This window comes from Hydra vulgaris, chromosome 09 (assembly GCF_038396675.1).
Source record: "Hydra vulgaris chromosome 09, alternate assembly HydraT2T_AEP".
Classification (NCBI taxonomy): Eukaryota; Metazoa; Cnidaria; class Hydrozoa; order Anthoathecata; family Hydridae; genus Hydra; species Hydra vulgaris.
This window is the reverse complement of record NC_088928.1, coordinates 19,495,001-19,515,416: the sequence shown is the minus strand read 5'-3', so window position 1 is coordinate 19,515,416 and position 20,416 is coordinate 19,495,001. Positions and strand designations below refer to the sequence as shown.

The 20,416-nt window shown below is 25.7% G+C and overlaps 2 protein-coding genes across 8 annotated transcripts in view; both read left to right on the top strand.

Moving 5' to 3' along the window:
* Positions 1-14,347, top strand: part of LOC100202752 (poly(A) polymerase type 3) — a 63,208-nt gene extending 48,861 nt beyond the window's left edge. For 2 of the 7 annotated variants that reach the window (XM_065804973.1, XM_065804979.1), the window contains 8 exons: positions 167-233; positions 3,881-3,929; positions 5,066-5,103; positions 7,480-7,563; positions 11,498-11,602; positions 13,523-13,648; positions 13,763-13,813; positions 13,902-14,347. In XM_065804973.1, coding sequence (XP_065661045.1) covers positions 167-233; positions 3,881-3,929; positions 5,066-5,103; positions 7,480-7,563; positions 11,498-11,602; positions 13,523-13,648; positions 13,763-13,813; positions 13,902-13,997 — 616 coding nt within the window. In that variant the 3' untranslated portion in view covers positions 13,998-14,347. The remainder of the gene's footprint in view (positions 1-166; positions 234-3,880; positions 3,930-5,065; positions 5,104-7,479; positions 7,564-11,497; positions 11,603-13,522; positions 13,649-13,762; positions 13,814-13,901) is intronic. The other 5 variants (XM_065804974.1, XM_065804976.1, XM_065804975.1 and 2 more) reach the window with 5 other exon arrangements.
* A 1,112-nt stretch (positions 14,348-15,459) lies between these two features.
* The window catches only part of LOC100210899 (threonine synthase-like 2), a 26,873-nt gene continuing 21,916 nt past the window's right edge, over positions 15,460-20,416 (top strand). Inside the window, exon 1 of the mRNA XM_065804972.1 lies at positions 15,460-15,717. Within this exon, the coding sequence (XP_065661044.1) occupies positions 15,495-15,717 (223 nt within the window). The 5' untranslated portion in view covers positions 15,460-15,494. The remainder of the gene's footprint in view (positions 15,718-20,416) is intronic.

The following is a 20,416-nucleotide window of genomic DNA, read 5'->3' as shown; positions in this document are numbered from 1 at the left end:
TTTTGTCTGCATTACTGTCTGTCTTATACTTTACCCCTATGTGTTGTTATACATTTCTACATGTTTACATCTTTGGATGTTACTTTACATTTGAATAGTTTTTATTGACTTTTATTCATTGTAATTAATTTTGCTGATATGATCTTGGTTGTTTATGTTTTTTTAGAAAACAATTAAGTAATTATCTTCCAAACACAGTATTAAGATTGAAAAAAAAAAGCTCTTTGAATGGGGTAATTTATTTAATTTTTGTTTATTGTACTATTGCTTATTGATTTTTTTGTAATTGTATATACAAGTAAAATGATTGGTTCAAGGATTAAAACTATAATCAAGAGAGTAAAACATGAAATGTCACTGATGATGTCATACTGAAATAGTGCTTCAGTACATATATCCACTGAGGTTTTGGGTTTGGGCTAGCAGTATCTATGTATGAAGAATAGTTGTAACTGCAAGAAATATATATATATATATATATATATATATATATATATATATATATATATATATATATATATATATATATATATATATATATACTTCTTTGTCTAAAAAAGTCTATATCTAAATTAAAGTCTTCTTTTTAAAACTTAAAGTGGTACTAGGGATTGATTCAATGTCAACTTTAATTTGCAGGAGTTTAATATGAATAAAAAAATTAGGAATATTTTAGCTCCTACTTTTTTTAAAGCCTAGATAATTACACTTTTGAAGAGTTTTTAATTGCATAAAATTTTTATAATTAAAATGCAAGTATATATATATGTATATATATATATATATATATATATATATATATATATATATATATATATATATATATATATATATATATATATATATAAATTTATTTTATTGTCTGTAATTTTTCAGCAAGTGCTCAATGAATGATATCAGAGCTTTATATATATTATCAGGGATGAACCCTAACTTGTTTAGGGTGACAGGAATAGTGTCGAAAAATGAACTTCAGAGTATTGTTGAATATATAAAAAAGGCCTAATGTTGCAACAAAAGGAATAGTGTTGCATATGAACTTAATAAATAGTGTCGAAAACGAAAAAAAAGGAATAGTGTCACAAATGAATTTAATAAATATTGTAGAAAATAAAAAAAGGGAATAGTGTAGCAAATGAACTTAATGATTAGTGTCAAAAACAAAAAAAGGAATAGTGTCGCAAATGAATTTAATGAATCATGTCGAAAACAAAAAAAGAATAGTGTTGCAAATAGTTAATTTTAGCAATTGCTTACTCATTTTCCTTATCTTTAAAGATTTTTTAGGTATGTACTGAAGCCCCTGGCAGCAGGCTATTTCAGTATGACTTCAGACAAGTTATCTAAATACACATTTTTGTTATTTTTTTGCTTTTGTTATTTTTGTTACTATTCATTAAATTAATTTGCGACACTATTTCTTTTTTGTTTTGTTTTTGACATTATTCATTAAATTCTTTTGCGATACTATTCCTTTTTTTTTTTTTTTTTTTTTTTTTCTCGACACTACTCATTAAATTAATTTGCAACACTATTCCTTTTTTTGTTTTCAACACTATTTGTTAATTTAATGTGAACATTCCTTATTCTGTTATTCGACAATCAATTTATGCGACAGTTTGCACCACTATTCCTTTTTTACATTTTCGACTATCAAAATTTTGCAACACTATTCTGCCACACCCTTGTTTTAGTACGGCTGGAGCGGTATGGCTGGCCAATAAAAAGTGCTGAAAAATTTTTATTTTCTATTTTTTAATTTTTCTTTTGCTTTTTTATTAAAAATAGAAATAAAATTTTAGTTTTAAATGTAGTAGTATATAAATAATTTTCAGTTTATTTTAGCTACCTCATTTTTTCTTCAGGACAATAAAATGAATTTAAAAAAAAATTGCTTTTTTCATGTAATTACGTGACGTAACTGTTCTTTGGTTACTAATTGAAACTTAGTTTTTAAAAAAAATGAGCGTCGTTACGTAACTTAATTGTAAAAAACTTGTTATGAAATTTTTATAAGAATTTGAATGTATAAAAAATTTGCTTTTTTGGAAGATAGAACTATTTTAAAATATCCATTCAAAGTTAGCATTTGTTTTTTGGCAATTAAGAGTGAACTGCTTCTGATAATAAATGAACAAAAGTAAAAATTTCAGTCTTAATAACTCAATCACGCAATTTTAATTTTTGAAAGAATTAACTTTTGATCTTTAGCTTGCTATTTTAGTTTACATAAGGAAAACAAAACATAAATTTTTTTAGAAAGTTTTTTTTTTCTTTCTATATTCTTTGACTTTAAAAATGATAGAAATAACCATTATGATAACAATTACAATAAATTTATGTCTTTTTATTCGAATACAAGATGTAAAACTATTTTGTCAATTTTACGCAATTTAATATATGTAAATATACTATATAATGTAAATATTGATTAAAATTTTTTTAAGTATATAAAGATTTAATTACTAATTATTTAAAACATTAATAACTACAAAGTTTAAATTTACTAAAATAAATATTAATGTTAATAAATATTTAAAAAACTTTAAACAATTTTCAATTATTGTTTACAAATAGCGTGGTAATGGCAACAAAAGCGTTTATTAAAATCTTAAGTAATATTACTAATTGTAAACAACCTTGAAATGTAACCAACTAGTTCAGAAATATATTGATTGATTTAAAATAAAAGTAAAATAGTTTTCTTATAGTAACATGGTTACGACCACCAGTAAATTCATGTATTCAAAGAGGTGCTAACTCCTTATCTTCAGATATAACTAAACAAGATAAACATAAATGATTAAAAAAATGATGATTAAAAATCATTGTTGTAGCACCGGTTTTAACTAGGGAAAGGGAGGGAATCTCAAGAACATCAACCCAAAGAACGTTGCCGAAAAAAAGCGGTGTTCCCAAATAAACCTTGGGTTCTTCATTGGTTATGATAAAAAAGCTACAACAGAAAAATTATATCTAAAAATTCAGACAAACACCCACCATGCAATTGCATAAACAAACAAAACTGCCCAATGAAAGGAAAATGTAGAATCTCAAATGTTATTTATATATGTATAGTGTCAGCCCCTAACATTCCAGAAAAAGTATATATTGGCTTATCAGAGGCGAATGAAAGAAATGATGGACTAACCACAAACACTCCTTCACAAAATTAAAACTGAAAAATTCAACCACTCTTTCCAAATACATATGGCAAATAAGCGAAGACCTCAAAGTAACATCCAACTTAGTCAAAGTAACATCCAACTTACTTTGGTCAATAATTAAAAAAGTTCCCGCTTACTATAACATCGCAATTATTTTTCAATTAAAAATAAATAAATGTAAATATCTTGATAAGAAAATTTAACAAAATGAATAAGCATTAATGGACTAAGGGTAGTGGCGAGTGGTTCTCACTTTGCAAATTAGGAATAAGATGCCACCATGTATATGTATACATACATACATACATACATACATACATACATACATACATACATACATACATACATACATACATACATACATACATACATACATATACATAATACATACTAAATATACAATAAAGTATATCACTTTGCTTTAGTTTTTAAAAAGTGAACTTAATTCAGATAAAGTAAAAGCATAAAATGTTACTGCTAGTCCAAACCCAAACCCTCAATTGATGCATATACTAAATTACTAAAACTCTGACTTTTTCTGTATGACAACTTTGTTTCATATGCAGCTATATACAAGTTTATATATATATATATATATATATATATATATATATATATATATATATATATATATATATATATATATATATATACACACATAGATAAATAGGTAGATAAATAAAAAATCAGGTAAAATACATTTTTGATTATAGGGGAGCGAAAAACAAAGAAGTTCTTTATCAGAATGTTATTCAGAGAAAGGTACTCTATATATTTTGTATTGTTTTTATAATTAAAACATAGTTAAATGAAGTTAAATATTTGTAATCAAAGAGTAGTTTGGTTACTAATGGTAATTTTAGACAAAATTATTAACTATTTGATAGTTTTATTTGTCTAAATTGTTTTAATTGGCTAAATGTTTTCATTTCATTACATGAATTTTAAAACTTAATTTTTTGCTGTTTCAAATAAATGAAAAATGGCAAAATGAATGCTTATTTAAATTCTAGATAAATAGTTTAAAAAAAAAAAAGAAAATTTTATATTTAAATAAAATGATAATTGAATTTATTTAATTAAAAAAATTAGAAAAACAAGCGTATTCTTTAAATTCTGAAGAAACTAATTTAAAAACTCAACAGCAAATCAAACGTTTTATTTTTTTAATTTAAATTCTAAATAAAAGTTGAAAAAAAAGAGAAAAGAGCAAATTTTTTTTTTTAATTTTTAATAAAACCGAATAAAATGTCAAAAGTATTTGAAAAGTATTATTAATTCTAAATAGAAACATTTGATTTAAATTCAAAAAACAAAATCAAGTATAAAAAAATTGATAAACAAAAGTTTTATTAATTCTAAATAAAAGTCAGCAAAACTTTGATTTGTTTTTCAGATTTTTAAGCAGATATAGATGTTTGAAAAAATTGTCGGCAAACTCGTGGTTTGTTTTTCTGTAAATTTTATGCTAAAATTTTTCACTTTTGTCAAACTTGTTTCAAAAATTCTTGTCAATCTGATTCTAACCAAAAACGTTTTTAGGTCTGGATTTTTTTTGTCAACCTTATTTTTCCTAATTTTGAGGGCTGCATTACATATTTCTTAAAATAGTTCTAAAAAAGTTACAATTAAATGATTGATAAAAAATAATAAAATTTTTCAAAATATTTTCAAAATTATTAATGATCATTGTAACATGTCTATGAAATTATGAAAGTTTTATTATTTTCTTTACAAATTGAGTATTAAATTTGTCATTTAATACTCAATTTGCTTCCTTCATTTCTAAAATTGTTTGTTTGTAGAATTTAATATCAAAAATTATATTAATCCTCTTTGATTCTTTGACTTCAGTTTCCTGAACATTTGTACATTCTGTTGATTTAAAATTTGTTTAGGTGAATCAAATGATGCATTCAGCCAAGATTCTATGCAGGTTTTATATTTAATTTATGTTAAAGCATGTAATCATTAAATTTGAAACGATAGATTTTGTTTTAAAACTCACTAACACATTTAAATATATATATTTTGCATAATTACATTAAGTAACGATAGTATTAATTAAAAACATCAACAAACAAGTCAAAACATTTCTCTTAAAATCTTATCAAAACAATTAAAAAAAAAAAAAAATCTGCACAACTATCTACAAAATTCTTCTGCATTGTTACTTTTAATCACTAAAGCATCTGATTCTAGCAAAACTACTGTTTATATGGTCAAAAATCAATACAAGAGCTCTCTATCTATTGATTGAGCAAAAGGATCTGGGAGAAAGAGTGGCTTTAAGGATAAGAAAGCAGCAATTATTATTCAACGATCATTTATGCAAAATCCCAGCTTATCTAACAAAGTTTATCCTTAGGAAAGTTAAGAAATTTTACAATTTCAAGTCCTATCAATCCATTAAATATCCAAACCAAGCAGATAATCAATCACTGATTGCTAAAACTTGGGCTCAAAAACTTTATGACTAAGTGCTTACAAAATTTGCATAATTATGGATGTACATCAAATGTGACTTCAAACAGCTCTCAGATTCAAAATTTTACGCTTCAGTTGTTTGTGGACATGTCAGCAACATGTTCAAGTATAAATCATTGGATAAATTTGGTTAGAAACTTCTTTTGTGGCAAGCAATATGCAGCTGTGGTTTGAGATCTTGAGCTTTTGTCACATTGTCAACTTTAAACTCGAATGTTTACATCAAGGAATGCTTGCAAGCTAGACTTTCGCCATTTTATTGAAGTCACTAATTCCCTTTTTGGTTCTGGCCTGATCTTGCATTATCGTAAGAAAACCGTAGACTGATAAAATTCGAGAGATTAAATTCATACCAAAAAGCTTGAATCCACCAAACTGGATATTTGCGTAAGAGTGACAAAACAATAAGTACATCCAAAGGTTTGATTAGAAAGTAGACATAAGTAGGAAAGAAAATTGCCAAAGACACTGTGCAGAACTTGGTTTGTCAATTAACATAACTGTTTGCTTATTTATTCTAAATAATGAAAAATATTAAAACAAAAAGCATTTTTATAATTTTCAAGTTTCTTAGATTACAATAAATATTAAAGTTTTTAATTATTATTAATTTTTTTTTTAATTTTTCGTTGTTCCAAATTTAATGATTGCCTACTTTATGTTTTGCCTAAGTTTATTGCATGAAATTTTTTTCCATTTACTTATTTTCTTTATTGTAATACTGTTACTTATATTATGTTTCTTTAATATGATATTATTTTATAAAAAATTAAATTGTTGATATTTTATTCTTTTAGTAATCTTTTTCCTTCAATATTCAATTCTTCTTTTTCCCTTTTCCTTCAATAATTCTTTTAGAATTTTATTGTTTAACTGATTTTTCTATGTGAGAATTGCAATTTGAAAATGAAATGTTTGCTGTTTAATCAACCATATCATCGATCAAATAGGCTATTAAAGAATAAGCACCTAAACTTTAAATCACTAATCCATTTTCTATTAAACTGTAAAATTCTAAAATACATTTCATTAAAAAATGGTTCTATTAAAATTCAGAGCTAAATCCAAGAGCTAAAGAGTCATGAAAACAAAAATACATCAGACTAAAGGCATGTTAATTGAACTACAAACTTTTGAATGAGGTTTTGAAACATCATAATTTGATTTGTAAGTTACCTAACTATGATTGCATGATGGTTTATTAAAGTATGACTAATCATATGTGTAACCATGGGTTGTTTGATGTTAATTGATGTTTATTGTAGTTTAAATTATAATATTAACTGGTTTACTTTTTTACCATTGGTGATGTATTGATGAATTATTGAATCATGGTAGATCATTATTGATAGATAATTTCCAAATTATGGGATTAGGTGCTGGTCCTTTTTTATCTAGCCATATTCCAGCCAGCCATATCTATAATTTAAATGGGATAAGATAGGATGATTTGAATTTGTAAATGTTTGGTATAGGGTTTATTCCTACAATGAGAAAAATCAATGGGAAATATGTCTGTCAATGGAGACCATAGGTTATTTGTTAATGGGTCTGGTTGTGGGTCATAAGTTAATCAAAAATTTGTAAGGTTTTGAATCAAGTCAAAATGTTTGATAAATTTGTCTTTTATCATATTACATTTTATATGTGAATTTTTTTTATTTTATTGATTTATTATAAATTTGACTATTTTAATTTATTTACATAATAAACCTTTTTGTGAATTTTTATTTTACAGGAGAGTTTCATCATTTACCATTTTATCTATTAACATAATGAAGGAAATTAGTTTATTAGTAAATTTAGTTATTAATTTTTTTTTCAGGAGGCTAATGACCTAAATATGTCAGAAAAGTTATTTGTAAATGATCCTCCATCAAGTAATGAAGAAATCGAAACACTTTATCAAGTAATTTTATGTATTATTGTTATAAATGAAATTTGAAACATTTATTTTATTACTATTTATTTACTAATGAACAACAATTTAGTTTGCAGTTGATATAGATCATTTCATAAACTGTGGAGATAAAAGTATATTTTTTCATATATTAGGAGGTTGCGTAGAGAGTTTTAATAGTAAATAAAAGTGAGGGCAAAGTGATAATAAAAAATATTGGTTCATATACTAATTTATATGAAACTCAGGTGAACAATAGATTTACCAATAATGCATTAGAGAGCTTGACCAATAATGTTTTATAGAGCCTGAAAGTGAACTAGCCTCACTCAACAGAGATGTATCCTTGTAACCTTAATAGTAATATAGTAATTTAAAAAGGAGATTATATGATTAGGAGATTCATAGTGAGTTTGAAAGCATTTTTTTGTGACCAATAGGTTAGAGAGATCTGCATTAAGATTTTTTTATGAAGTTTCAAACCATAAGTTAAGGATTATTTCTTTAATGTACTTGAATTTTAAAGGTTATGTTTACATGCTTATTATCTCATAAATAAAAGAAAGGTCAGACTTTACAAATTAAGTACTTTTTTTATTTACTTATTTTGTATATTAAAAAAAAATTACAAGAGTTTTAACAGTATTAGATTGTAAAAACTCTTAAAATAAATTTATAAAAGATTTTCACCTTATTTTGATAAAAAAAGGTGCTTTGTATCTCTTATTTATTTAATAGGAGGACGTAGATGTAATTGTAGGCATAAGTGTCAATATAGTGTAGATGTGATTATTTTCTGCCTAAGATTAATGCTGGATCTTCTTGTTAATAGAACATTAACGTTTTTTTGTTTGTGTTGTCTTAGAGTTGGATTAGTGGTTCCTGTTATCTCCTTATGAGAGTACAGTTGTAAAACTCATTTGAGTTTTGATAAAAAACAAACTTACCTCAATGGATCTGAGGCCAGCTGGTAGCAAGATTTCTCAAACTCTGTGGTAGCTCTCAGAAAGGCTGATTCCCTTAGTAGATGTAGCTTCTTTTTTTTTAATCTATCAGCCAATATTGTTGTTATTGGTGACGTAAATGCTCATCATACTAAATAGCATGACTTTAGTATTACTGCCATAAATAAAATACTACTGAAGTAAACTAAACTGACTCAAATTTTATTTTTCCTTCTCAATCTCTCAAATCGTTTTTTTCAATCTCTTACTAAGAACTTTGTGACTTGTTTTTTATACAACCCTTTTCATTTACCTTCTTTTTTTTCCTGATCTTAGCTTGTGTTCAGTTTATCTTTGTTTTACTTTAAATAGTTCAAACCATGCTATATTTCACTAAAACTTTTCCTGTCATGCCAGAAAAACAGATTCATCCATTATTAGACATACAAATTACTTTAAAATCTGTTACTAAAGTTATTTCTCCCATAGACTCTTTTGCATCTTGGGCTCCAGGCAACATTCCTGTTACAGCTGTGGCAGGAATGTTCAACAACTCAGATTCAATGATAAATCTTTGTGATATCCCAGAAATTACTAGAAAGGAAAGTGAGTTTTGTTCATCAATGATTACTTAAATACTGAGGTTGGAATGAAATGGTTCAATAGTTTTAAAAAATTCCAAAATGTACTAAATGAAGAAAACTTATGGAAAAGTCCAGCATGCTAAACTTTATCGAAAGCCCTCAATATGTCTAGAGCAATAGCCCTAACTCTTTTGACTAAATTAACTATAAAAAGCATTCTGTTATTACTGTTAAATTCACTATTACAAACTTTCTGTTATTAATGTTAAGTTCACTATTAAAAAGCTCTCTGTTATTACTGTTAAATTTACTATAAAAAACTTTCTGCTAACAAGTCAGTAGTAAAATGAAAAGATTAAAATATTGATTATCAGAGAAATTGTTAAACTCAAAGTTAGATATTAGAAGTTTGTTCGCTAAAGACTCAAAGACCTTGCTAATAATAGTAAGATGACTGTTTGGTCAGAAGGGTCAGATCTCTGATTATATATTAATTAGTATTAATATATAATAAGTAATATAACAATCATAAGTCTACAAATATGTAAAAACAATGAAATGAATTAAAACAATTTATCATAAAACTTACAAGTCTCTTTTGTTTATTGCCTAGTTGTTGCTCCAATGTCTGTTGTTCTTGAAGAAGACAAATATATATATTTTGTGTTTTGACAAATGTGTTTCTTTAACTCAGATCAGGAACTCTCTATGTGCTTCTTCAAAAGTTTGTTTCATTAACCATAACTAAAATTTGCGTTATTCAATCTTTAACTAAGTTTTTTTACTTTAACTTTTTTTTTCCCTCAAAAACTTTTATTCATCTTGTTTTTTTTCTCCAATGTCAAAATTTTTAATTTTTTTGTGCTAATTTTTTATGTTTTTTTTACTCAAAACTTTTAAAATATTTTTTTCGAGTCTTCTGTCGTCTTTTTTGCTCTTTAAGGTTTTTTTTTGTTTTCTGTTCAAATTAATGCTTGCTTGGAGCTTTGCTGAGAATAAATTAGTTAACAGAATAAATTAGTTAATCTAACACATGTTGTCTCAAGACAACATGTGTTAGATTATTTTTGACTTAGGCTTTAGTTCATTAGTTTTGAAGTCCAATTAATGAAAAACAAAAATATTTCTTTTATTGACTTTTAATAATGGCCAATTGAAAAAAGATTTTTTCAGTGTTTTGTCTTGTATGAGTGGCTGAAGAATCATTCTTAATTTTTTATTTAACAAACCAAAGAATAACAGACTAGTAATTTTTGTTAGTTAGGAAAACTTTGATAAAAGAAAAATTAATTAGCTGAGAAACAATATTTTTTCTTCTTTGGTTCTTTTCAATCTTAAATGATGATTACAAGAATAACTAGTGAGGTAGTGGTGTAGTGGTAGAGTGCTTGCTTCATAAGCAAGAAGTTCAGAGTTCAATCCCCACCACATCCCTGGTAGTGCCGTGCTTAACTTGTATCTCCTTGCAGCAACCTTGTTTGTCAAGATTCATGTTTCGGAGTTGAAGAGTTGAGAGAGGGTTGTAACCACCATTAAGTAGCTTCCTCAACTGTAGTGGCCCTCCTGGTGTTTGGAGTGAATAACATTGAAAAGTTAAAAAAAAACTTGTCTTTGGGGGTAAAAATAGTTTGATACCTTAAGGCATAAATTAACTAGTTTGAGGAATTTAAAAATAAATATCAAAATATTTGTTTAAAGTTTAACACTGTTTACATTTAATTTAGTTAAATTTTTTTTTTTAGTTTAAAGTTCAACACTGTTTAGTAGGGTGTCCCAAAAAATAAAATTTTTGAAAATAATTTGCTCCCACCCCCTTAATGTGTTCTATCTAATACAAAAACACTAACTTTAAAATTTTTTTAAATAAAAAATATTTTAAGGGGTCCCTTAGGACTCTCGAATATTTAATGGGTCCCTAATATTTTCAAAAAAAAAGTTTTAAAAAAATATGTCAACCTGGTTCTCTAATGAAGCAAAACTATATAAAAATTTCAAAAACAATATTCATTTCGAAAGAAAGTTGTTATTTTTGGTTTTATTACATAAAAAATTACGCTTTTTAACAAAAAATGAAAAAAGTGGATTTTTTATGTTTTGTTATAATAATTTTGATAAGTTAAAATTTTTTCAAAATGAATATGAAATTTTTTTATAATTTTGCTTCATTTGAGTACCAGGTTGACATATTCTTGAAAAACTTTTTTTTTGAAAATACTAGGGACCCATTAAATATTCGAGAGTCTTGAGGGACCCCTTAAAATATTTTTTATTCAAAAAAATTTTAAATCTAGTGTTTTTGTATTAGATAGAACACATTTAGGGGCTGGGAGCAGATTACTTTCAAAAATGTTGTTTTTTGGGACACCCTACTGTTTAGAGTTAATCTAGTTGAATTTTTCTTTTTTTTTCTTTAAGAATGATATGCCAAAACAACAAGGACTTAAACAACATGGAGTAAAGCGACCAAGTTCGCCAATATGCCTAGATGAAAGTCCTTTAAAAAGAATAAGAGAACAAATGGTTTGTTGACAATTTATTGAAAGTATTTATCATTGCATTACTATAGTATATCATCATTTTATAGTATAATGTGAAAAGTAGGCTGCATATGTTGTATAGATCCATCAAGTTTTTGATATATTTAATGGAAATTTTAATTTTAAAAAGAAATGGAAAGAAAATGTAAGTAAAGGAAAAAAACATGCATTAATTTGTAAAAAAATATTTAAACCTAAAGTAGAACCATAGTTCAGATATAATCAATAAAAAGAAAAAAAAGAATAAATAAAAAAAAACAACCCTGAAGAACACAGTTTTAAAAGAAGTTTTTTTTTTTTAATTTTAAATAAATATGAATATGATAGATACATATAATCACTCGTTAAATCTATCTTTTTTAGACTTTACAAATTAAACATTTTACTAGAAAATATTTTTTATTTTGAAGAGATTATATTAATTTTATTTCATTAAATTGTTGAGTTTACTAAAGTAACAGTCAATTTATGGGTTTCCATTTTTATGAAAAAAACATTTACATTTTTTAAATTTTCTTTATTTAAATCCTGCCAAATTTCTTTTGTGTTAGAACACTAATACCAGTTTAGTTCATTAGTTTTGAAGTCCAATTAATGAAAAAAAAAATATTTCTTTTATTGACTTTCAATAATGGTCAATTGAAAAAAGATTTTTTTAGTGTTTTGTCTTGTATGAGTGGCTGAAGAATCATTCTTAATTTTTTATTTAACAAACCAAAGAGTAACAGACTAGTAATTTTTGTTAATTAGGAAAACTTTGATAAAAGAAAAATTAATTAGCTGAGAAACAATATTGTGTTAGAATAATAATACCAGTTTAGTTCATAAGCATTGAAGTCCAATTAATGAAAAACAAAAATATTTCTTTTATTGACTTTCAATAATGGTCAATTTAAAAAAGATTTTTTCAGTGTTTTGTCTTGTATGAATTTCCATTTTTATGAAAAAAGCATTAACATTTTTAAAATTTTCTTTATTTTAATCCTGCCAAATTTATTTTGTGTTAGAATAATAATACCAGCTTAGTTCATTAGTGTTGAAGTCTAATTAATGAAAAACAAAAATATTTCTTTTATTGACTTTCAATAATGCATAAATTTTCTTTATTTAAATCCTGCCAAATTTCTTTTGTGTTAGAATACTAATACCAGTTTAGTTCATAAGTATTAGTTACATAATGAATTATCCATAGCAATAAAATAGTAAGGTATACCACCAATAAGATATACCACCAAAGTTATTTTGCAGGGTTTAAATTTTTTCACTGATTCAAAACAAATACTAAGATCTTTCAATATAAAATCTGTTTGTATTTAAATCATGCTCAAAAGTAAGTTAACTATAATTAGTGTTTACAATCCTCTAAATTAAGGTCAGCATTTGGCAATGTTGACCTAACTGCCAACTTAAAAGTGTTTAAGGTTGGTAAAAAATTACCGACCTCTTATCTATGTTTTATGGTAACCTCTTTGTGTCAAATTTTTTTGCCAATCTAATACTGACCTCTAAAAGTTTAAGGTTGGCAATTTATTGCCGACCTCATTTTTCCTAATTCCAAGGGTTGTGTTTATTAAGATGCTAATACTACATAAAGTTATTAATAGGTTGTTAAAAAAACTAAAGGTTTTTTTAACAATCTATTAATAACTTTATGTAGTATTAACAAGTTGATAAATAAAAAATGACTTTAGGGGTATAAAAGTAGTAGTTTGATTCTTTGAGGTTTTAACTATTTAAAAAAATTTTAAAAACTATAGGTCAAATATTATGAGTAATAAAATATTTTTTGAAATTCATCACTGTTTAGATTTAATTTAATTGAACTTTGCTTTTTAGTTTGAAGTTCAACATTGTTTAGAGTTAATCTAGTTGAATTTTGCTTTCTTTTTTTTTTTTTTTTAAGAATGACACAGCAAAGGACTTGAATGATACATCAAAACAACAAGGACTTGATAAACATGGAGTAAAGCGACCAAGTTCGCCAATAAGTCTAGATGCAAGTCCTATAAAAAGAATAAGAGAACAAATGGTTTGTTGACTATTTATTGAATGTGTTTATTATTGCACAAACAAAATAATTACCTCATAATTATTTTTGATGTTTTTTTTTCCCTCACATTTAATGATCTTTTTTTTAATTAAGGATAATGAATTAATTGATGATGGAAGTGATATTCCGGATACAGAAGTATTGGTAGTTATAATTTTTAAGTAAACTTTATTTAAAGTATATTTTTGAGTAAAAGATTTCTTAAGAAATAGTAATCTGTTTTTTTATTTAGATTCCACAAGATGAACTTTTAGACACTAACCAATTACAACCAATCCAAGTGAACAATGTTAAAAAAGGAGCCATTAAACTTAGACTAAATAAGTGAATTTTTCTTTTTAAAGTTTAATATCCGTTATACCATCAACATCTGTCATAAAGTAGCGATTTGATAGCATTTATGCATTTATGGGAAAGCTTTATGGTAGGCAGCTCAAGATACAGTCTTAGAAACCCCAACAAATATGTGAATGAAAATATTTGAATAAATGTTGTTATGTTAACGTTCTTCTATCAACACAAAAATATAATAAAAAAGAACATAAACTTCATATATTTTTATATGATCAAACTATAAACATTTGTTGTTTTATCATGTTGACATTTATAGTTTAATATCAAACATTGTAAAATCTTTTTAGATGTATTGATAAACATGATTATAAACATTCTGTTTAACTTTATGTTTGTATTTTTTTAGTTTTTTTTTTATAAGCTCAAAATAAAAATGTTTACATAAAAGTTAAATTTTTTTGAATATCAAATTTATTGCTGTGCAATACTTTTGTATCAACATAGACTAATAGTATTCAGTAACTTTTGATTTTTAAACCATCATTAAAGTCAGGATTTACAGTTAAAAAAACAAGTACCTAAAAAAATTTTTTTTACATAACTTTAAACTTTCCTTTTTCTTTTTTTTTGAATATAATTCTACGAAAGCATGTAAAATATCGTTGTTAGAATATTTTAATTTTTTTTTCTTGCCTTTTAAAGTCTACACAGCTTCTTAATATTTGCCCGGTTCACTTTTTTGCTTTCCTTTTAAAAGTCTTTTCAGCTTCTGCATCAAAGACCATCTAACCAAATCTCTGTATTATATTTTATTCATTAAAGATTTAGCATTAAATTTTATCCAATAAATCTTTTTGTTGCAAATAACTATAAAATTAAATTTATTACTGTTAATTACAAAATATTTAGTACAAAAATGGCTTGGTTCATAGTTTGGATCACAATTAGCTTGATCCATATAATTTATAACAAGTATATTATACTACAAAGAAATTCCTTTAAAATATTTTTAATTTAAAAATTTTACAAGAATATGAAAAATCATGGTTGCCTTAAAGTTAAAAGTCTTTCTGCTTGAACTTCATAGTTACAAAGAATTTTTTTAGAAAAAATGGACTCGTTTAGATAGGACTTTTTGTTGAATTTTGAGAAGATCAAATTTTTTTATTGCTGCAATTACTTGTTGCATCTAATATTTTGTAATTAATATGTGTATAAAAATGAACACTGGTTCATTTTTATACACAGATTAATTATAAAAGCCTTGACAAACAAGATTACTGCATGGGGAAACAAAGTTAGAGATTAATCTTACTTTGGTCTATACATTGATATAATTTTTTATATTGTGTTAAAATTTTGGTTATTATAAAAATAACTATTTAATTAATTCAATTAAATAATTGCATTAGTTATAATAAAATCATATTTTTATTTAATGCTATTTTAAGTTTCTAGAGTTTTTTATTCAAAAAATATTTACTGATCTTGATTTAGTTACATAATTTAGCTCATAAAGAAAAAATAAATAATGAAGTATCAGAGTACTCAAGGGTTTATGCCATATTTCACATTTGAAGATACATTATACAATGGTTGGTTACAAAATAATGGTTTAATTGTACCTGTTTGTGTGCCTAGACTAACAAATGATGAGCTCCTCAAGTTTTGCAACCTTTCATACAAAGAAGTTTGTTTGAAAATATTAAGTCTGTTTATTGATTCAGATTTTATTTCTGATGTTGAGTTAAAAGGTTAATAACTTTAATAGTTTGTTATAGGTTAACAAATTAAAGTGAGTTTACAAGGCTATATATGAGATGATTAAAATTTCTAAATAGTTAAAAGTATTTTCTCCCTTTAAACATTTAAATTGTAATCATTTAAATTTTGTTTCTGAAGTAATTGTTCTAAAAGTAAATTCTTCACAAATTTTGTTTCTTAAGTAATTGAAACAACAACAACAAAAAAAGCTATATAAAAAAAGCTATATAAAACATACTTGCTATGCATAGTACGTTTTTTTTTTTTTTAAATTTTATATGATTTTTTTGTTTTGTTTCAATTACTTCAGAAACAAAATTTGTTCATTTTAAGAATTTAATGTTTTTATATTAATTTTTTTTTTTTTTACTAGGTGGTAGTTTTAAAATTGCAGGAAATTTTTGCATTTTTACAAAAATGAGATTTGTGAACTTTTTTTAAGTCATTTTGATTACATTAACATATTTTATATACATTAATATGCTTTAATGAAATGCCTATAAAGCACCAAGTTGTATGAACATATGCAGCAGTTTTGTTGTGGTACTTATAAATAAAGCAGTGTCATAAATCATTTGCAAAATTATTCAATCCTTAAAAACACCAACCAAGGCTCAAAAGATTACAATATTGCAAATATGATAGCAATGGATTTTATAAAAATATGGCAAACTGTGAATCCAAAGTTACCACTATGAATATTATTATGTGGTAATTTGATAAATTATGCTTCATGAAGGCAAACCAGATTAACCTGAAATCTCTTTTTAAAGTAAAGCGTAATAATAATGTAATAATAACCTTGTAATAATAACATGATAATAACCTTGAGAAAAGTTTAGATTTTTTTGTTATTTCTGCATGCAAGTCTACCTCTTTGTTTATCTAATGTTAAATTTGTATGTGTATAAGAAAGTTGTCAAACACAACAAATAGTTTGCACATGTCCTCTTAACAGAAAGGTTGAAATATTTTTGATAAATCATAAGTATTTGTTGTGAAATATAACCACATCGTAATAATGTTTTTATAACCTCTATAGACTTATTGCACACTATATGGATGACTTAGCGCCAAATCAGCCTATACAACGAATATGTTGAAATGAGATAATTTGACGCAAAGTTTCAAAGTCTATAACAAAAGCCACTAAACCGAAAAAATTAAAAGTAATTGCAGTTCAGTGCACTTAAAGAGTTTAATTATAGTATTTTGGTGTTTGCAAAGAAACACTACATAACTTATTTTTCAATATAAACTAATTTTTTTCAACTTTGTTGTATAGGCTGGTTTGGCGCTTAACCATCCATATTTAGTATCTTGTATATTTATTATGTACTATATTTTTTTAGAAGATAGAATATATTTGAAAAATCAGAGAACAGTCCTAAGGAGTTGTTTCAACTTGAATCCTTTCATCATTAGAGTGTTAGTAAAATGTTTCTGCTAGAAAAATAATTTAGTTAGAGATTTAAAAATTTTTTTTGGATTAATACACATCACATTTAAATCATTTGACAACATTGAATATTTTTAATGAAGACATTTTGAATGAAACAAAGTTACTGGTTCTGATTTACTTGTAGAACTAGTTTTATTTATAAGTTACTAATTCTGCTTTCTCATCATCAGAGTGTTAAGTGAGCGGTGAAAATGACATCTGAAGCTTGCTATAAAGTGCATAATGTATCATTGCAAGAAAGCCATAAACATACTATTGCAAATAAGACAAACATACTAATGCAAAAATAAATTTAGTCATCAATCTTAATTTTGGTTGAAAGTTCTATATTGTCAAAACAAATGATGCAATCTGAGTAGGATTTTTATATTAAATTTAGACAACAAATAAATTTTTCATTGAAGCTTATTTGTTGACAAAAAATATTACAAAAAAAAGTCTATTAATTTTTATATAGTAGTTAATTAAGATTCCTTAACTAACTAGTAATTTTAAATTTTCTCATTAACCCCTTCATATCATTGTATTATAACTTTTTTATAATACCAAGTAAAAGCAAAAACTATTAGTTTTTTCTTTTACTTGGTATTATAAAAAAGTTGAAAATTAACCTACCCTAGTGTATATATATATATATATACATACACGTGTGTGTGTGTGTGTGTGTGTGTGTGTGTGTGTGTGTGTGTGTGTGTGTGTGTGTGTGTGTGTGTGTGTGTGTGTGTGTGTGTGTGTGTGTGTGTGTGTGTGTGTGTGTGTGTGTGTGTGTGTGTGTGTGTGTAGTCAGGGCCAAAAAAAAAATTTTGTGTAAAAAAAAACATTTAACGAGATTAACAATATATAAATAGCATGCTTATACACTAGTATCAATTAAATATATATATTTATATTAAAAAAAATTTATGTTGCTTTAACAAATACAAAAGTATTACAAGACATATATAATTCAAAATAATTGTTGGCAGAATTATTATAAAGTTATTATCTACAAAATTTCCTAAATTAGTACTTGGTCATAACACCTTTAACAGCAAGGACTGCTTTGATTCTCTGAGGCATATTATCAATAAACCTTGTTAACACAATTGGAAAGACAAGCTTCATCATTATAGTTTCTTTTTTTAATTTTATCTTTGAGTATTGACCATGGGTTTTCAATTTGATTTAAATTGGGTGATTAACTAGGCCACCAGTCCAAAGTTAGATTTTTTTTTTTGAACATATGCTTTATTACAATCCAATATGCCTTTCATTTTGTGAGTTCTTTCTCTAGCATGTGCATCTAAAGCCAAAAGGCGATTTATCTGACTAAACGACTTATCTCCATTGTACAATAGTCTAGTTTTTATGTTTACTGCACCATTGAAGTCTACGCGTGATGTTGACCTTCGATTTTTTCTCTTTCTTCCTGATCCAAATCCACGGAATGTTTCTCTTGTGTCATACTTATTCAGAAAATCAGTAATAGTGGTTTTTCCGCATCCAATGTGGAAAAACCACTATATATATACCTATATATATAGTGTATAGCACTATATATATACCTATTTATCTACAGTAATTGTAAAAAGGTAATTTTTATCAATTTTGTCACATTGTAAAAAGTGTTTTAGGCAAATCTGCACTTTTAGAAAACCCTGATTCAGTTATTTTCGATTCATACATTCAAGAAATGGCAGTGGAATTAGGAAGCAATAAAAAAATTCTTAGTCGAACACGAATTAAATAACAGGTGCAAAGTTAGTCTAACCATCAAGTTCTTGCAGTACTTTTTTTTAGCATTCACGAAGTTAAATTGGCTGTTAATGAAAGAAGAATGTTTGACAATTCTAATTTCATTTGGAAAAAAGGAACAACTGCTGGCTGCACCCAAACTCGAGAGTTCTTCTGGCTAAGATCAAGCTGAAACTGTGTTAAATGCACTTTATGACTGAAACTTTGATGAGAAAGTACTAATAATGTACTGTGACAGCGTCAATACAATAGCGTCAATACAGGGCCGTTAAAAGGAGTTTGTGTACTTTTAGTACAAAAACTAGACAGGGAATTACTACTTTTTTAAAGTATGTGTCGTTGATCTCAGATCAAAATTAGTGTCAAAGACTAATGAGCACTTCAAGACATTTGTTTATTGATTGCAGTTATATATGTGAAACCATGGCTTGGATTTTGTCTAGTTGTAAAGGCACCAAATCAAGATTTGCGCTTTTTAAAGAGGAGTACAAAACTGTTGACAAATGAATCTCTAAAGCAGCCCTAAACAAGTTTTGTCAAGATCTTTGGTACTTTGAAGAAATTACAGTTTTGTCACTCTTTGATGATAAAGTTAATGAACAAACCAAGGGAAACATTGTAGTGAACTTACAAAGAGAGAGTTTGCTTGGTTAAGGGAAGAGATACATTCCATCGACATCAAACATATGTATGATTATTTTTAATGTAAGTAGGAATACATAGCACTATTTTCTATACTATTTTCACTAAACTAATAATAAAACTGCCTTATTAATTTTTGCACGAAAATTATTAAATGATTTTGTGTCTGTCAAGAGCACAAATTTATTTTCTAGATTAAAAATTAATGAGAACTTTCTCCAAAAACCCATTTCAATGTGGGATGAAGATGTTGCTTGTAAAACCATCTATGATGCCATAGGAGCTTTTAAAAGCAAAAATGTATAAAAAAAACACCTGAAAATTTAGCAAAAAGAATAACATGTGAAATGTTGTTTACAGAAAAACAATAAATTGTAACATGTTGTTTACAGAAAATCAACAAAGTGTGACATGTTGTTTACAGAAAAAAATTAAGGCAAAAAGAAAAATTCTTTCCTCAAGAGCAGTTAATGATGCAGCAAAAGAGCAGTAAAACTTATTCAAGATTAATGGTTTGATCCCTGCAAAGAAAGAACAAAAACAATTTTTGCTGCGCTGTGTGCAAGAGCATAGAAATCTGAATCCAGACTGTAAAAAAGAGTCCCTCAAAGGAAAATATCCTGCCTAATTAATGTAATTTTATATTATTTTAATAAATATTTTATCAAATATAAATGTTTCAATTAATTTCAATAAAATGTTTCAATTTAGCTAAATAACAGGAAATATTAAATACAGCAATTTTCTAAATCTTTAGAGTTGATTTAGAAAATTGCTGTTTAACCTTTCCTGATGGCATGCGTTAATGTTGTCATACAAATACAAAATTTTGTATTTAAGTAAGTCTAGAT